Source organism: Castor canadensis, chromosome 7, assembly GCF_047511655.1.
Source record: "Castor canadensis chromosome 7, mCasCan1.hap1v2, whole genome shotgun sequence".
NCBI lineage: Eukaryota > Metazoa > Chordata > Mammalia > Rodentia > Castoridae > Castor > Castor canadensis.
Window position 1 is genome coordinate 41,719,330 of NC_133392.1, and position 20,118 is coordinate 41,739,447.

Consider the following 20,118-nt stretch of genomic DNA (forward strand, 5'->3'; position numbering starts at 1 on the left):
TTTAAAAAATTAGCATTTTTAAATTAAGTTATACATAATTAAATGTTAATACCACATAATAAAATTATAAAAAGTTGATATCTTCCTACTTACCACTTAATAGCTAGTCTTTCTTCCTCCATAGTAAACACTGATAACAGTTTCCAGTATATACTTCCAACAGAATGTTTAATTTTCTATCTATTTAGCTGTGTGGCTGTCTCTGTTTACTTTTAATATGTTTATATTTATTTCTTTAAAAATATATACAGAGGGGATTATTTGACACAGAGTGTCCTATAATTTGTTTGCTTCATATCTTGAGTCTGCTTTTATGTTAGCAAATTCAGTGTGCTTTGTTCTCCTTAATTGCTGTCCAGTATTATATGGTGTATGGATATCATTGTTTATTTAGCTATTAACTTTCTGGTAAATATTTAGAGTATTTTTTTTATATCTAAACATTGTTTCATGTCTAACCTTGGCATGCTTTTGTGAGCACATCTGTAGTATTAAATCCTAACAGAATAGTTATGTCAAGCAATAAGTATATTTTTTCATTTAAATGGGTTGTGTTACATATTACCCTTAAAGAATAACTCTTCAATAGTAAATAGTAATGTGTCCTTACATCTGGATATTATGGAAGATTTTAGTTTTTGTCTGTGTCATAGGTTAAAAATGGTATCTTTATAGTTTTGACTTATATTTCCTAAGCTATGAATGAGTTTATGCATCTTTTTTATACACCTCTTTTCATTTTTTCTTTGAATGTTTCATTCATAATCTTTGCCCATATTCTGTTAAGATTTTCATTTGTCCCTTATAGATTTTATGAATATTTTTTAAAAAATTGAACTTTTCTTGGATGATAAGTGATTTAAAAAAAAAAAAACAGAATAAGGCTTCATGAGCTGGCAGAATGGCTCAAGTGGTAGAGTGCTTGCCTAGCAAGTATAAAGACCTGAATTCAAACTCCAGTACCAAAAAAAAAAATTCCAAGAACAAGGCCTCTTGAAAAATCATAATGCACATAAGCTGTTTCGAGAATAATTACTATTTTGGTCTTCCTTATTAAACATTACCTACTGAGCACAGTAATAATCCCTGATACTAGGCAGAGAGGTCAGTGAGTTTGAATACACAACATAAGCACATAAAAAATACTATTCTGAGTTGGGCCATTTGTACATCCAAGATTCAGTCTATGAGGTCTCTCAATCAAAGTTCTCCACAGAAAAAGAACCAGTAGGATATACTGCTGGTCCTCCCTATCCACACATTCTGTGGATTCAATTAACTGCAGATCAACAGCACTTGAAAAAAAATCTATAAAGTTCCTAAAAGCAAAATTTGAATTTGCTGCATGCCAAATCCTGTGCTGCTGCACCCATGAGAATAAAGTGACGTATAGGCATACCTTGTTGTAGCTTTCTACCCTTTCACAGAGCCTTAGGCTCTCTCTAGCACTCTGAGCATTGTTTACCTTGTATCTCATCCATGTACTATGTAGTTAGATCTCTGGTGGTTGCATCTGTAGTAAACATGTGAAGTACATGTACATCTTTCTCTTGCCATTATTTCCTCAACAATACAGTATAACAACTTTTTTTTGTGGTACTGGGTTTTGAACTAAGGGCCTATGCCTTGAGCCACTCTACTAGCTCTTTTTTGTGAAGGGTTTTTTCAAGATAGGGTCTTGGGAACTATTTGCCGAGGCTGGCTTCGAACTGCAATCCTCCTGATCTCTGCCTCCTGAGTAACTAGGATTTATAGGCATGAGCCACCTGTGCCCAGTCACAACTTTTTACATAACATTTACACTGTATTAAGTAGTATAAGTAATCTAGAGATAGTTAAAGTACATAAGAGAATGTACATAAGTTATATGCAAGTACTATGTCATTTTATACAAGGGACTTGAGCATCCCTTTGGGGGCAGGTGTCCTAGAATAATTCTCCTTTTATTGAGGGAGGGTGAAACTTTTTCTCTTATTTTGCCCTTCAAATGATTAGATGAAGGTCACTTGCATCAAGAAGGGCAATCTGTTTTACTCAGATTTAAATTTGACATTGTCTCAAAAATTCTTTGGTAAAAGTACTCAGGATAACGTTTATCCACGTATTTGGCACTGCGTGGCCCAGTCAGGTTGACACATAAAGTTAGCCGTCACAGACAGTGACATCATTGAACATTTGGTGGAATGTTACTATCAGCTGTGCATAATGCCATGCCACCGTATCACTTTTTTTTTTAATTTTTCTTTTATTATTCATATGTGCATACAAGACTTGGTTCATTTCTCCCCCCTGCCCCCACCCCCTCCCTTACCACCCACTCCGCTCCCTCCCTCTCCCCCCCACTCAATACCCAGCAGAAACTATTTTGCCCTTATTTCTAATTTTGTTGTAGAGAGAGTATAAGCAATAATAGGAAGGAACAAGGGTTTTTGCTGGTTGAGATAAGGATAGCTATACAGGGCATTGACTCACATTGATTTCCTGTGCGTGGGTATTACCTTCTAGGTTAATTCTTCTTTTTTTTTTTGATCTAACCTTTTCTCTAGTACCTGTTCCCCTTTTCCTATTGGCCTCAGTTGCTTTAAGGTATCTGCTTTAGTTTCTCTGCGTTAAGGGCAACAAATGCTAGAAAATCTCTTTTCTATCTTGGTTTTTCACTTCACCCAAGTTAAATTTGTATACTATCCAAAATATCCAAGTACTTACTAACTCTATTTTATATCTATGCATACATACATACTTATGTACATATATCCAGTGATTCAATAAGCATTTATTGAGTATTTACTATACACAGACATGTTTTAGGTACCAATGATACAAAAACCAAAGTCTCGCCCTTATAGAAATGATTTTCTGGCAGAAGAATATTCCTTGAATACTTTGTATCTACTTCCTTATTTTGTTAGGTTTAGGGGGAATGTATATGTTTTATCTTCCGCTTTTGCTTTAGAAACTCTTAGGAGAAGATATCATATTTCATTCTTTGTAGCTCACATACAAACTAGCAGAACTTTGTAAATGATAGATATAGTGATATTGATTTTAATATATAAATAGTTTACATAAATAGCTTATATATATGATATGACTATCAATCAAATTTAACCCCATTCTTAGTAAAAACCCATTTATTTTTTAAATTTGTACAGCTTCTTGGTATAGTGAGTTCTGTATATTTTCTTGCAATTATGTAAGGTTGCCATTATGTATTTCAAAAAGTAACTTTTTTGGCAGTCCTGGGAGTTAAACTCAGAGTTTCATACTTGTTAGTTAAGCATTCTGCCACATGAGCCATTCACCCAGCCCTTTTTGCTCTAGTTGTTTTTTGAATAGGGCCTTGAATTTTTCCCCAGACTAGCCAGGACCACAGTCCTCCTATTTATATCTCCTGCATGTAGCTTGGATGGCAGATGTGTGCCACCACACTGAGTTTTGTTGACTGAGGTGGAATCTTGCTACCTTCCCGCCCCTCCCCAGGCTGTCCTCAAACTGTGATCCTCCTGATTTCTGCCTCCCAAGTAGTTGGAATCACAGGCATGAGCCACCAGGCCCTGCCTGAAGTATAACTTTTTAATAGAAGAATCGTGTATTCCTGGTAGATAGTTTGGCAAACAGAAAAATAGCAAGAAAAATGTCATTATGATATATAACCAGCAAGAAGTCCATTTGTTTTGACACATGGTCTTAGTATGTAAGTCAGATTGGCCTAGAACTTGGGATCTTCCTGCTTTAACTTCCCAAGTGCTGGTGTTACAGACATGTAAATAAGTCCATTTTATGATGTTTTTTTCTGCTTTTTTAAATGAATTTTTATGTAATTGAGTTCATATTTGAGTATTTGTAAACTTTTCCTTTGAATATTCCAAGGCTCTTTCATCAGTGTTTCAACTCTGTTTTTCCTCTATCCAGATACATACACATTCATTAATCCCTTTTAAAATTTTCTGTCCTTTAAATAGTTCAAAAAACATTTTAGTTTTTCTACATTCTTTAGTATCAGAATAACCAGTATTCACGTTTATGTCCTACCATCCTTTCTTCAGCCATGTAATATTTCTTGGTAAACATTAGTTTAAAAAATAGTCTGTTTAAATGAGGGTGACTTTCATATGTTTCCAGTCCAAATTGCTATGTTATTCTAAAAATATTGTACATGTTGGAATCTTGTTGAGTTTACAGGTTCACAATGTAATGGACTGACTAATCAGTGGTTATTCAGATTGAGACCAGACTTCCAGAAAAATAATCCATACAGGATGTGTCCAGTCAATGTGCTTTAAACAAACTTCTAATGATGGTATTCACTAGACCAGTTTCCCACAACAAATATTAAAGGGTAGAGAGAAATAGGCACTAGTCTTTTGACCTCCTATTCTGTGTTTACTTGTTGTGTGATATGTTCACATTAACCTCTTTACAGAGAAAACTGTATTTATTTGTTTTCTCCATTAATACAATCTTCTTGAGTGAGTGAAACCTGATTTTCTATTGTTATGGTTTTTTAGTCATCAGTGTTGCTAGAGTAGGAAAATTCAAAGTAACAAAATCAACCCAGGCTATCATTTAATTAAGTGCTATTTATCTGACACTACCTTAGGTACTGTCTACATATATTGTTTCTAATTCTCCCAATAACCTTTCAAAATAGTTGTCATTATTTCTACTTACTAAAGAGGAAAATGAGACTCAGAGAAATTAAGTACTTTGCCTAGGCTGACACGGTTAATAAGTAACAAAGCTAGAGCTCCCTTGAAACTGATCCAGTTGGTTTTCCTATTAAATTTTCCATGGAGAGTAATGAGAGGCGCTCATACTCTCCAATTTAAACATTTGTTTTGTAGGGCCTTTTCTTTTCTTCTTGATTTTTTTTCTACAGTATGAGAGATTGTCCTCATCCTATCTGGTGCTACATGTTGGTAGACACATGGCTCAAAAAAACAGCTTCATAGTGCCCTTTTCCCAGGGTTCCCCTTTTTCATCATTTAGTCCTTGATCCAAGAGAAGGGGCTATAAAGGATAATCCCATTTTATTTCTTTTTACACCCTCGGAGATTGGTCACCCAGTTGTTCTGCCTGTGACATTTGGCAAGTGATAGATCAAGTCCTTTTGCTTTTAAATAATGTCTTATGTTCTTATATAATTCATAAGAAGATGAATTTAGCCTCAGGGAGATGCTTTTATTTGGGTTGGCTTACCAATAGGAGGGACTAATGCTGCATCTGTTTGTTTTTATCATCTACCTTCCAAAGGATATTGTCTAATAATCTGGAAAGTCAACATATGCAATATATATAGTTGCAAGTCAACCTATACTATGTAAGTTGACAGGTTTTCTTAGAAAATGTGGTTTAATTTGCAGATGCTATCAGATAGGGTAGCTCTTGTCTGGTAATGTTACCTTTTATCATTTTCTTCCTTTTTACTTTTGTATTTATTTTTTTTCTAAAATTGATTCCATATAGACTTGTAAATTTTTAAATTTTTGTTACATATCATTCTGGGGAAACAGTAGGGTAAATAAGAAACATGGTTCCTACCTTTGTTAATGTAGAGTGAAATGAGTTGAGGGGCGGGGAAGGGGTAATTAAACTATCCATGTAATAATTGGTGTATTTTGAAAGAAGAGGCATTAGAAAAGAGCATATAGTAGAAGTTTCAGAGGACTGAGGGGGATATGTGCGTCTCTGAGGAACTGACATTTTCAAGGGTACCTGAAAAGTGAACAAGAGCAAACTGGACCAAAAGCTGAGGGATAAGACTTCCATGCAGTAGACACATCAATTAGAAACTGTACTGAAGTGGGAAGTAAATGCATTAAAAGAATTAAAGAGTCATTATGCCTGGACAGTAGCAAATGAATGAGAAGGTGGGAAGAGGCGAAGTGCAAAACTAAGGCAGGGCCTGATGTAAGAGGCTTTGCAAACAATGTTAAAAAAAATTTTACACTAATTTACCTGCACCTGAAAGCCATTGAAGGGTTTTATGCCAGAAGTTTAAGTGTGGTCAAATTTACTAAACTCAGAAGTGCCTCCTGAAAGAATTTATGCTAAGAAGAAAGTGTGACAAGAGGGCACTCAATGTTTCTCTTAGTTCTGATTCTTTGTTTTTCAGTTTTAATTTTTAAAATTACTTTTATTAACATATATTAGTGAATTAATTCATTGTGATAGTTTCACACATTCATGTAATGTACTTCGATCAAAATCACTCTCCTATTACTCTTTCTTATCACTCTACTTCCCTTTTTACAATACTTTTAATGGGTTTTATTATCCTGTTTTCATACACATGTATAAAGTACTTCAAGCTTATTCATCCCCTTCACTATCTCCTTTTACCCACCTCTCTCCCACTAGTTCTTACCCCCAAACAGTCCCCTGTTTTATACTCATGTCATTCTCTTTTTTTTTATGTCTAGACTGTGCATATGAGAAAGAACATAGTATCTTTCTCAGGCTGCTGTATTTTATTTAACATGATAATTTCCAGTTCCATCCATTTTTCTACAAATGACATAATTTCATTCTCCTTTATGGCTGAATAATATTCCATTGTGTGTATATACCACATTTTCTTTATCCATGCATCAGTTGGTGGTCACCTAAGTTAACTCCATAGCTCAGCTATTGTAAGTAGTGCTGCTTTGAACATGGGTGTGTAGTTATCTCAATTGTATTCTGACGTACATTCCTTTGGATGTATGCCAAAGAGTGAGAGTAGAGAGCAGGGTCATATGGTAGTTCTGTTTTTAGTTTTGTGAGGAAACTTGATTTCCATAGAGACTACACTAATTTATATTTCCCACAACAATGTGTAAGGGTAAGATTCCTTTCCCACCCCCAGCCATCTTCACCAGTATTTGTTATTGTTTGTTTTCTTAATGATAGCTGTTCTGAGTAGGGTGAGATGGAATCTCAGTGTAGCTTTGATTTGCATTTACTTTATGGATAAGGATGTTGAATGTTTATTCATTTGTATTTTTTCTTTTGAGAACTGTCAAATTTACTTGCCCATTAATTGGATTGTTTGTTCTTTTGGTATTTAATATTTTGAGCTCTTTATATATTCTAGATATTAATCCTTTTTCCAGTGAATAGCTGGCCAAGATTTTCTCCAGTTCTGTGTGTTGTCTCTTCATTCTGGTAATTGTTTCCTTTGTTGTACAGAAACTTTTTAATTTTATGCACTCCTATTTGTCAGTTCTTGCTCTTATTTCCTGCACATCTGGGGTTCTATTTAGAAAGGTGACTGGTGTGGTGATTCAAGCAACCTGCCTAGCAAGCATGAGGCCCTGAGCTCAAACACCTTTGCCACCAAAAAAAAAAAAAAACAAAAGGACCGGAGGTCTGCCTCAAGCAGTAGAGCACTGGCTTTGTAAGAACAAAAGCCCTGAGTTCTAAACCTCAGTCCCACCAAAAAAAGCTGCCTAGAAAAGTATTACCTATGCCTATATCTTCAAGGGTTTTCCCTATGTTTTCCTGCAACAGTTTCAGAGTTTCAGGTTTTACATTTAGATTTTTGATCCATTTTGAATTAATTTTTGTAGAAGGCAGGAGATAGGTGTGTAGTTTCAGTCTTCTATATGTGGATATCCAGTTTTCCCAACATCATTTCTTGAAGAGACTGTCTTCTCTCCACATATATTTTTTTTTGACACCTTTGTCAAAGACCAGAAGAACCTACTGATGAGGAATTGCATTCTCCCACAGATGCCTTGGTAGGTTCCTTTAATTGAGAAATTAATTCCTTTAATAGGGAATATTGCTTTTGTTGTTATTACTAGAAAAAAATTAATTGCTAAGACCTTTCCTGAAATGTACATATACTTGCTCTGCAAGCATGACAAGCTTTAGAGTCATCTGTATGTAGTTCTAAATCATGGCATGACATTTCTCAATCTGTGAAATAAATTGGTATAATGTTTGTCAATTACTTGGCATGTAATATTTGATTAATGAAAGATAACTGTGGTTATTATTATTAATTGTAGTAGCAATGTTTTTCCAGAGCAGATATTAATATAGCAAGATTCAAGGGTGCTGGTGGGTGGGCAGTGGTAGGAATTACCACTAAATTAGAAAGAAAGTAAAGAAAAAGAGCCCTGGGGACTGTAGAAAACAAACTTGAATACTTTGTCAGCCAAATGGCTCCAGTTTGTGACTATTTACTTTTCCCTTGTTCATATGGAAGATTCTGATAATGTGGTCATGATTTTGCTTTTGGAGCAGGTGCAGAAGTCTACTTCAGACAGTGTGTGACCCAGATCAACCTGAAGAATGACAAATGGGAAGTCTTCAAGGAAACAGGCTTCTCTGAGCAGTTCGATCTTGTTGTCCTCACCATGCCAGTTCCTCAGATTTTGCAGCTTCAGGGTGACATCGTGAACTGTGAGTTTCCCTTGCTGTTCCCCTGCTCAGACAATGGTATTTCTTTAATAATGTGAATTGACTCTTAGTGAAGAATATAACATAGATTGTATTGATTTTATGTCTTAAAAACTGCTTTAGTCCCCTTTCAGATATTAGTCTAGGTGAAACTAAATACTGTACAATTTTTTTGACCAGTTAAAGTTGAACATTTTTCTTACTACCCCTGCCTTCAGGAAGTCAATATTGTTCATGTGCAGTGGTGTGACCTAAATGAACAATGTCTTTAGGACTAACCCAGAAAAAAAAAAAAGAAGGTTTTTATGACACCAGTTCTTACTTGGGTTACCTAGTTTCCTATATTTTTGTTCTCTGGGTTGCCCTCTGTGTTTGAGGAAATTATCTAGCACCATTGTGAAAAAGAGGTGCAAAAGAAGGGTGAGGGTCAATAGGTGAGGAGGAGGAGGAAATTATACTGAAGAAGTTAGAAGTATGCTAAAAGAACCAAATTAATAATAAAGGAACTAAAATTGAAAAGAAATTTTTTGTCTGATAATAAAAGAAAAAAGTATTTTCTGTGAAAATAACAAAGGTAAATTTTAAAGAGGAATATGATGGGCTGTTGATAATCAGAATATCATTTTATTTAGCAAATCTAATAATACAAAATCAGTTTTCATATGGAGAGAAACTATTAAACCATTATAGAGATTTTTTTAAGAAAGCTAAATTTTTGTTTGTTAATCTGAGAAATCTGATTTATGTATCTGAGAGCCAACTTTCATTTTATCAACTTGGGAAATGGCAAATGGGACATCTCCAAAGAAGCAGGTTCCCCCAAGGGATTTGATCTTGTCCTCAGGGTGCCAGTTCTTCATGTTTCCTAGGGAGTACTGACTTCAGGGTTCAAATTTCATTGCACTGAAGCAGAATAAAGGATTGTACAAAAATTCTTTGCTCCTGAAGGAAGCTAGAAGGTGTGCAGAAGGTGGATAAGGCAACTAGGGTGAAATGACTGTCACTAAGTACAGTGATTTATGTCATCTAAGTCTGAGTCTGTGGTCTACCTCAGTTCCAATCCAATACAGAAAAAAACCTGATATAAGTCTTCTAGTTTTTAATAAGGTGGTATTTGATGATTTAGCACTCTCAAGTTTCAGATATCTGTTCACTTGAAGCTGGTGAAATTATCATTATGTATGACGATGATAACAACTTGATTTTACAATCAAATTTTGTGTTGCCATCAATAGTTGCTGTTAATTTTTGGTACTTATTCCTAACTACCAACTGAGGAACATTATTGAGTCAGAGGGTTATTATTAAGTACATTTGATGTTCTGATTAGAATTTGCAAATTAAGGTAGGGTATTTTTAAAAGTTGCCTTCCAGTCATGCACTATGTATTTATAGACTTCTTATGTTTCATATGTGTTTTGATTTGGAAATATTTTAAAACGGGATATTTTTATTTGACAGTGTTGTATTTAGTGACTATCTAACAGAAAACAATATTTAAAGAGTGACTGTTACTATGTTGATATACACAAAAATGTGATTTTGTAGGTAAAAGATGGTCATAATGTTGTAGTTTCATGTGAGCCAACCAAAACACTACATATATGCAGAGAGAATACAAAAAATAAGGACTAAAGCCAGGAATTAGTCATATAGATTGGACGTTGTTTTAGGATCGCAAAGACTACTTTTTAGAAGGGAATGGTTGTATATCCCTATAATCCCAGAGCACTGAAGGCACAGTCAGGACAATAGAGAATTTGAGGGAAGCCTGGACTATATATAAATAAATAACTGCTTTGATATGTACTTCTCATTTGATATGTTATTTCTAATTGCATTTCTATTTCAAAATTTTCATGAAGTATTGAGAAGTGTTTAATATTTTAATCTTTCATTTTTAACTTTTGAATTGGTGTTTTATCCTTTCAGTCTTTAAATGTCGCAATTGGTTTAGCAATATTCACTTTATCTTTAGATAGTAACCTTTGTTTAATTTCTTTTTAAATATAAAATGTGTCATGGTAACAGTATGGTGGGTGGGCCTGATTCTCCATCTTTTCCCAAAATAAATTCTAATCTACAAATAGCCAATTTAGAGATGTCCTTTACATACAAATATCTTTCTGAGTTGACAACTGCCATCCATCTTTCCAGGGTGCTGTGGGGATTGGATACCTAAGAGTTTCTCTACCATTCCTGGGGGTCTCTGGTACACTGTCACCAGAAATTTCTAAGTCCCCAAATATCCCTTTCGTGCCACTGTGACTCACATCAGGTGAGATGGTGGCACACCTCTGCCACCAATAAAAGTTTGCACTTTTACTGCCAGAGATGCTGGTCATAGGGAGAAGAAGAGAATGTGCCTGCACTCAAAATTAAAATGGTAGTGGACATGTCAACAGTGGGAGTCCTTGGGTGGATTGTAGGTTGACTATGGGATCCAAAAGTAAGTAGGATAATTTCTGCCAGAGGCATGTGTGAGGTATCTGAAAGCTAAAGTCCTGAACTAAATGCTGATAAGGTATTCGAATATGAGAAACAATAGGAACAGAGAAACAAAGTCAGGTAGGGGGTGCATTTCTCCAAGTAAGTGCACCTGGTCAGTTAGCTTTTGTTTTATCAGGCCAGTTTCCTGTACTGATACTGAAATCTAACTGACAATGTTCATTTTCATCTTAGAAAACTCAGAATTAGAGGGGCCTTTACTGAGCATCTAGTGTTATCTTTTAACTCTTGTATAAATCTTTTTATAAAAAATCAATTTATTGAGGTATGATTAGCATATAAGAATGTGCATATTTAGTGTATACCACTGGATATGTTTGGAACTAAGTATACATCTGTGAAAACTTTTTGAACAACCTGTACCATAAACATACCCATCACTTCCAAGATTTTCTTCCCCTTCTCTTTATTATTTTTTGTGATAAGAACATTTAACATAAGATCCACTGTCTTAGCAAGGTGTTTGTTTGTTTTTTACTTTTATGTGTGTATGTGGTGGTACTGGGATTTTAACTCAGTGCTTTGTCACTTGAGCCAGGCCTCTAGCCCACAAGTTTTTAAGTATACATACAATTTTATTAACAGTACATATTACATTGTGTATTATTACTCCAGAATTTATTTAATGCAACTAAAACTTAACCCCTTAAGGAGTGAAAAGGGAGTTTTCTAGCCCTTGTAACAAGATCTGTGGAAAAAGTCTGTTTTCTCTTTCTCAATTTCAGTAGTGACCTTCATATGAGGAGTTAGTTGATGTCTATCCTTTCATCTGTGTTTTTTGTAGAACTTTGAATACTTTCTCATTTATTAGACATCTTCCCTGCTTTTTAATCAAAGGAGGTAGATTTACAAAGTCCTGTATTGTCATCTAGTGGTTAAAATATATATTGTAATCCCCTAGAATCTAGACTCCAAAGGACTGTGGTTGTGGATACAACCATGAAGAGGATAACACCATGACTATAATTTACAAAACCATATATCACAAAGAAATAAATTTGGGCCCATGAAAATTAATTAACTTACCCAAAGTGCATAGTTAATTAGTGACTCAATAAGGATATACTACAAACCACATGCTTGTACAGACTATGAACAGCCTGGTCTTTGGTTTTCTGTGTTTTACTTCTCATTCTCTGTTTTCTCTTTTTTGAATCACATATAGCCTTTCAAGTCAACATAACTACTAAATCTTACATGAAAAATCCCCCTTTGGTTATAGTTTGGTCTGGGTTATCTGTTATTTATTTATTTTTATTCACTTTTTATGGATGGGACAGAACTACTTTCCTTTTTGTGATAAGTATTTATTACATTACTAAATTCTCCCAGGTAGAAAATAGGGACACTCTATGCACCATATAATAAGCTTTTATGACTCACCTTCTGGTTCTATAATTGTGTTACTTTCTCCATATTAATATCACAAAGATTATCTCACTTAATCCCCCAGGCAACACTAGGCAATAGTATCATCTCCATTCTTGCTGGTGAAACTGAGATGTGAACCTCAGCAGCATGGCTTCAAAACCAGCCCTCAGCCACTATTTCAAATCCTGCAGCATGTACTTGATCTAATTTAGACTGTCCTGTTACCAGCTGCTCTCATACTGTCCTGCTCATTCTTGTTTTGTGGTATTCTGATGTATGTATGTTGTACTTTGATCAAATTCACCACCTCTGTTGCTTTTTGTTATTCTCCATCCTTTTACACTTCTTTCATAGTTTTTAGTAGACTTTATTATGCTATTTTCATACATAGATATAATGTACTTTTATCATATTGAAGCTATCACCCATCCCTCTCCCCCACCTTCTCCTCTTGGTTCCCCTACAGAAAGTCACACATTTACATTGGGGTGTGTGTGTGTGCCTGCCTATTTTGTTTAGCATGATGACGATCTCTGGTTCCATCCATTTTCCTGCAAACATAATTTCTGTCGTCTTAATGACAGAATAATACTCTATGGTGTATTATGTGTTTATGTACCTCATTTTATTAATCCATTCATCTGCCAATGGGCAGTTAGTCTGATTCATATAATTTGGCTATTGTGAATAGTGCCACAATAATGATGGCTGTGTAGGTATCTTTATTGTAACCTGATTTACATTCCTTCAGATATATGTTCATCAGTGGTACAGCAAGATCATATTGTAGTTCATTTGGTTTTTTGGAGAACCCCCATACTCATTTCCACAGCGGTTGCATTTTTTCCTGCATCCCTGCTAGCGTTTCTTGGTTTTTTTTTTTTTATGATAGTGACTGGAGTGAAATGGAATCTCAATGTAGTTTTGACTTATGTTTACTTTATTGTTGGATGTTAAACATCTCTTCATGTATTTGTCATTTGTACTTCTTTCAAGAATTGTCTGTTCAATTCATATGAACATTTATTAATTGGATTATTAGTTCTTTGGGGGATTACTTTTTGAGTTCTTTATATATTCTGGTCATTAATCTCTTGTTCCACAAATAATTGGCAAATAATTTCTCACATTCTTCAATGCTATCTCTTCTTTCCAGTAATTGTTTCCTTTGATGTGTGGAATATTTTTAGTTTGATGCACTCTCTTTTGTCAATTCATGCTCTTTATCTCCTGAGCTATTGGAGTTCTATTCAGAAAGTTGTTGCCAGGAGGATCCAAAATGGCAACTAGGGTACAAATGCAGAAAGCCTAAGCTCTGTGACTCCAAAAACCTCTCTGAGACGTTGGAGCCACACTTGGGTAATTCTGACTGCTTCTAGCCAAAATTGCCATCACATTAGGTGCAGAAAAAAATTCAAAGACTGACCCTCAAATCAGCCTTTAATTGCGCCTAATAGCTGCGACCCATGGCACAGCCAGCAAGGTGGGTCCAGCCCCATGGAAACCCTCCTTCCTCATGGCGGTTTCTCTCTCTCTTTTTTTTTTTCCTTCTCTTCTCCTTCCTCCATCAAGTGGAAATAGAGCATCAACCAGAATCAAACTCTGTGACTTCCTGAATCCATAGCCTGTGTAAAGCCTCCCCATGCCACGCTGCACTGAGAAAAGGTGGCACCATTTCTCCCTGCCACTGCTGGCTCTAAAGCTGCCTGCACATCAGTTGGCAGAATAAATAGGTGAGCACCACACACCATGTGGGACTCCCCTATCCAGCCCCAAGAACATAAATAAGCACAGTCCCTGGTCAGACTGATCCCCCTCCAACAAAACTGAAAAACAAAAAGCGAGCTGTAATCAAACATCAACAGTGGAGGGGGTGGGTGGTATGCTGAACCTGCCCCAGAGAAAGGGGGCAGGGCAAGGAACTAAACTCTCAGTGCTGAACTCTCAGTAAATAAACACAGGAAAGACAGTGAAGGCTGAGAACGGGAGGGCAACAAGACATTACCCAAAGCAGGGCACGCAGTAGATCACACAGCTGATCTCCTGAGCCAGAGAGCAGCATTCAAAACCGAACTGCCCTGCAAAACTGAAAAACAAACAGTGAACTGTAATCAAACATGGACAGTGGAGGGGGTGGGTGGAAAGCTGAACCTGCCCAGGAGAAAGGGGGTGGGGCAAAGAACTAAATTCTCAGTGAACAAACACAGTGACAAGCCACCTCCCAAAGCAGGGCAGGTAGTGGATGCAGAGCTGATCTCGAACCAGAAGGCAGCATTCAAAACAGAATTGCCCCACCTCACTGGGGGAGGGCTGACCAAACAGCTGCAGCTGAAGGATAACACAGCTGTCAGTTGGGCAAACCAGGAGACAAAATCTGACAAACCTACCTCACCTCACAATTCCAATTAAACTGGTGGACAGAAGAGCAAAACCCTACGCACAAGCCAGTCACCTGGTAAAAACACATCAGAACTTCTGCTTATATGCCAATACCAGGCATATAAGCAAAGGAGTAACTGCAGAACTTAAAGTAAGACTTGAAATTCTATTGCTCCTGAACGTGGTGTTTTTTTTTTTAATTGTGTTTTATTTTCTTTTTGTTTGTTTGTTATATTATTGTGGGATTTTTATTTTTATTTTTATTCCTATTTTCTTTCTGTATTATCAACTTCATCATCCCTATCACTCACCTCCTTCACTATCCCTCCTTGTTCAATTCATTGTTCACCTTCCCAACTACTTTCTGCCCTTCTCATCCACTCTCTCCCCCTGCCATTATCACCCCTATCACCCCCCAACCTGTCACCACACTACTACTCCCTCCTACACAATCACTACCAGCTGTCAAACCTACTGTACCAACTTTACACAACCCCAACCCCTGCAATCTCCAACACAAGCACCCTACACTACAACAGAAATACACACCCACATACACAATGGCCACAAAACCCACATTACTTCCCCCTCTCACCCATCCTACTTCCTGCCTCCCCTTCTAGTGCCACTCTAACCAATTCCCCAATTTTCTAACAAACATTAATCCCCTAATTTCCACTGTTTATAGATAATACCACCAAGGGATCTTCTATATAATATATAAACAACTGGTCAGGCATTGAGCCTCTGAATTAGTAATTGCTAAATTACACCTCCAGGCCAGGGACACCAAGACTAGCTAAAACCTAGACAGTCACAACACAAAAATTAAATCAAGGGAAAGAAAACAGGTAACTAAAAACCACCAGCTAGCTTGTCAAGAACATAGTTACACAGCACCAAGTGTAGTGATGGGAGAATTTCTGAAGGATGAAAACCACTCTCCTCAAAAAATAATTCAATACAGGATTCAGAGGGAAATGAAGAAAATGGATGCCCAGTTCCTGACCCCAACAAAACAGTGATAAATGACACTAAAGAACTATTGATAGCCACAAAAACATGCTCAAGAAATCTTGCAATAAATCACTGAGAATTTCATGGTGAAGATACTAGACATGGTTAACCAAAATATACAAGATGCACTCAAGAAATTTCAACACACCAAAAATAAAGAACATGAGAAGATGCACAAACAAATAAATGAACTCATAGGAGCCCTAAGCAAACACCAAAGTGAAACAGAGGACACTGTAAAAAAGAGAGATAAATGAATTAAACCTGAAAATAAAACATATTAAAGAGGAGGTGACCAAAGATATGAAAACCTCAGAAAAAATAAACAGAAACACAAAATACAGTGGAAGACCACTCCAGCAGACTAGAACAAGTGGAAGATAGAATCTCAGAACTCTAAGATAAAATGGAAATTAAAGAAAAAGACTGAAGAAATGTTAATCAAGCAACTCAAGAGCTGTGAAAGGAATATACAAGAACTCACTGACTCCATCAAAAGACCAAACCTGAGAATCATGGGTATTGAAGGAGAAGAGGCTCGAGCAAAAGGGATTCATAATACATACAATAAAATAATAACAGAAAATTTCCCAAATCTTGAGAAAGTTTTGCTCATTCAGGTACAGGAAGCCTCAAGGACACCAAACAGATTTGACCAAAATAGAACCTCCCCATGGCATATTATCATTAAAATAACAAGCACAGAGAAAAGAGAAAGAATACTGAAAGCTGTAAGAAAGGAAAAGCAAATAATATATAAAGGTAAACCCATCAAAATCACAGCAGATTTCTCAATGGAAACCTTAAAAGCAAGAAGGGCATGGAGGGAGGTATTTTGAGCACTGGATGAAAATAACTGCAACCCTAGGATACTCTACACAGCAGAAATAGCATTCAAAATAGATGGAACAATAAAAATTTTCCACAATAAGCAGAAACTAAAACAATATATGACCACCAAATCACCACTACAAAAGATTCTCCAAGGAATTCCTCACACAGAAGATGAAAGCAAGCAAAACCATGAGAGGACAGGAAGTATCAAATTACAGGAGAAGAAAAGACAAGGAATCAGAGAGTAGCATTGATTCAGCTGCACACAAATTCTTAAACCACAAAAACTACTAATTGGCAGGAATCACCTCATACTTATCAGCATTAACACTGAATGTCAACCAATTCAACTTCCCCATCAAAAGATACCATTTAGGAAACTGGATTAAAAAGGAAGATCCAGCAATCTGTTGTTTACAGGAGATCCATCTCATTGACAGAAACAAACACTGGCATAGGGAGAAAGGCTGGAAGAAGATTTACCAAGCCAGTGGCCCCCAAAACAGGCAGGAGTAGCAATACTTATAGCTGACAGAGTAGATTTCAAATTTACATTGATAAAGGAGATAAAGAATGACACTTCATACTAACAAAAGGTGAAATACACCAAAAGAAAATAACAATTATCAACCTATATGCACCCAATGTCAGTGCAACCAGTTTCATCAAACATCCTCTAAAGGACTTAAAAGGACATATAGACACCATCACCAATGAATAGTTCATACAAACAAAAATCAACAAAGAAATTCTAGAACTAAATGACACCATAGACCAAATGGACCTAACTGATGTCTACAGAATATTTCATCCAACAACAGTATACATTCTTTTCAGCAGCCCATGGAACTTTCTCCAAAATTGATCATATCTTAGGGATCAAAGCAAGCCTTAGCAAATATAAGAAAATAGAAATAATCCCCTGCATTCTATCTGATCACAATGCTGCATTAAAACTAGAACTCAACCACAAAAACAATAGCAGAAAATATGCAAACAATTGGAAGCTGAACAACACACTGCCCAATGATTGGTGGGTCATAGATGAAATAAAAGAGGAAATTAAAAGGTTCATGGAAGTTAATGAAAAATGAAAACACAACCAACCAGAACCTATGGGACACAGCAAAAGCAGTCCTAAGAGGAAAGTTTATAGCCATGTGTGCATATATTAAAATGACAGAAAGATCTGAAATAAATGACCTAATGCTACATCTCAAACCCCTAGAAAAACAAGAACAAACAAAACCCAAAACAAGCATAAGGAGAGAAATAATAAAAATAGAGGCTGAAATTAATGAAATAGAGATTTTTAAAAAAATCATACAAAGAATCAGTGAAACAAACAAAAAGCTGATTGTTTGAAAAAATAAACAAGATTGAAAAACCTCTGGCAAATCTGACTAAAATGAGGAGGGAAAAGACCCAAATCAGTAAAATCATAAATGAAAAAGGGGAGATAACAGCAAACACCAAGGAAATCATCAGAGACTACATTGAGAACCTGTATTCCAATAAATTTGAAAACCTTGAAGAAATGGACAAACTTCTAGATACTTATGATCACCTAAAACTGAAACAAGAGGATATTAACCACCTAAACAGATCTATAACATGAAATGAAATTGAAGCAGCAATAGTCTCCCAAAAAAGAAAAGTCCAGGACCTGATGGATTCTCTGCTGAATTCTACCAGACTTTTAAAGAAGAACTAATACCAACTCTCCTTAAACTTTTCCATGAAATAGAAAGGGAAGGAACAATACCTAACTTGATCTGTGAAGCTAGTATTACACACATCCCCAAACCAGACAAAGACACCTCCAAAAAGGAGAACTATTGGCCAATCTCCTTAATGAACCTCAATGCAAAAATCCTCAATAAAATAATTGCAAACCAAATCCAACAACATATCAGAAAGATCATTCACCATGACCAAGTTGGCTTCATCCCAGGAATGCAGGGGTGGTTCAACATACATAAATCTATAAATGTAATACAGCACATTAACAGAAGCAAAGACAAAAACCACTTGATCATTGCAATAGATACAGAAAAAGCCTGCGATAAGATTCAACACCTCTTTATGATAAAAGCTTTAAGAAAACTAGGAATAGAAGGAATGTACCTCAACATTATAAAGGCTATATATGACAAACCTATAGCCAACATCATACTTAAAGGAGAAAAACTGAAACCATTTCCTCTAAAATCAGGAATGAGACAAATGTGCCCATTCTCCCCACTCCTATTCAACATAGTACTGGAATTCCTAGCCAGAGCAATAAAGCAAGAACAAATAATAAAAGGGATACAAATAGGTAAAGAAATTGTCAAAGTATCCCTATTGCAAATGACCTAATCCTACACTTCAAAGACCCAAAAAACTCTACCCCAAAACTGCTAGACACCATAAACAGCTGCAGTAATGTAGCAGGGATACAAAATCAACTTACAAAAATCAGTAGCCTTTCTATACACCAACAATGAACAAATTTAGAAAGAATATACAAAACAAAATTCCATTTACAATAGCCTAAAAAAAAAGCAAATACCTAGGAGTAAACTTAATAAAGGATGTAAATGACTTCTACAAGGAGAACTACAAAGCTTTGAAGAAAGAGACTGAAGAAAACTACAGAACATGGAAAGAGCTCCCGTGGTCTTGGATTGGTAGAATCAACATAGTAACAATAGCTATGCTACCAAAAGCAATCTACATGTTCAGTGCAATTCCCATCAAAACCCCAATGACATTCATCACAATACTCAGCAAAAACAGCAATGCTGGAGGTATCACAATACCTGATTCAAACTATATTACAGAGCCATAGCAATAAAAACAGTATGGTACTGACACAAAAATAGATATGAAGACCAGTGGAACAGAATAGAGGACCCGCATATGAATCCACACAGCTATGTCCACCTTATTTTTGACAAAGTCTCCAAAAATATACAGTGGAGAAAAGACAGCCTCTTCAGCAAATGTTGCTGTGAAAACTAAAACTAGTTCCTTGCCTATCACCCTGTACTAGTATCAAATCAAAGTGGATTAAGGACCTTAATATCAGACCTGAAACTCAGAAGTTGGTACAAGAAAGAGCAGGGAGTACTCTGGAAGCAATAGATATAAACAAAGAATTCCTCAATAGAACTCCTGAAGCCCACCAACTAAGAGAAAGGATGGACAAACGGGACTACATGAAATTAAAAAGCTTCTGCACAACAAAAGAAATGGTCTCTAAACTGAAGAGACCACACAGAGTGGGAGAAAATATTTGCTAATTATACATTAGACAAAGGACTAATAACCAGAATGTACAGGGAGCTCAAAAAACTAAACTCCCCCAAAATCAATGAACCAAAAAAGAAGTGGGCAAGTGAACTAAACAGAACTTTTCAAAAGAAGAACTCCAAATGGCCAAAAACCACATGAAAAAAATGCTCAACATCCCTGGCCATAAAGGAAATGCAAATCAAAACCACACTAAGATTCCACCTCACTCCTGTCAGAATAGCTATCATCAAAAACACCATCAACAACAAATGTTGGCAAGGATGCAGGGAAAAAGGAACCCTCATTTACTGCTGGTCAGAATGTAAGCTTGTACAACCACTT

General features: G+C 36.0%; 1 protein-coding gene across 3 annotated transcripts in view; it reads left to right on the top strand.

Annotated features, from left to right (window-relative positions):
- The window catches only part of Rnls (renalase, FAD dependent amine oxidase), a 311,878-nt gene that overhangs the window by 2,012 nt on the left and 289,748 nt on the right, over positions 1 to 20,118 (top strand). For all 3 annotated transcript variants that reach the window (XR_012449697.1, XM_074078831.1, XM_074078832.1), the window contains exon 4: positions 8,233 to 8,391. Coding sequence is in view for 2 of the 3 variants with exons in the window: in XM_074078831.1 (XP_073934932.1) it covers positions 8,233 to 8,391 (159 nt within the window). In the remaining variant the exon portion in view is untranslated. The remainder of the gene's footprint in view (positions 1 to 8,232; positions 8,392 to 20,118) is intronic.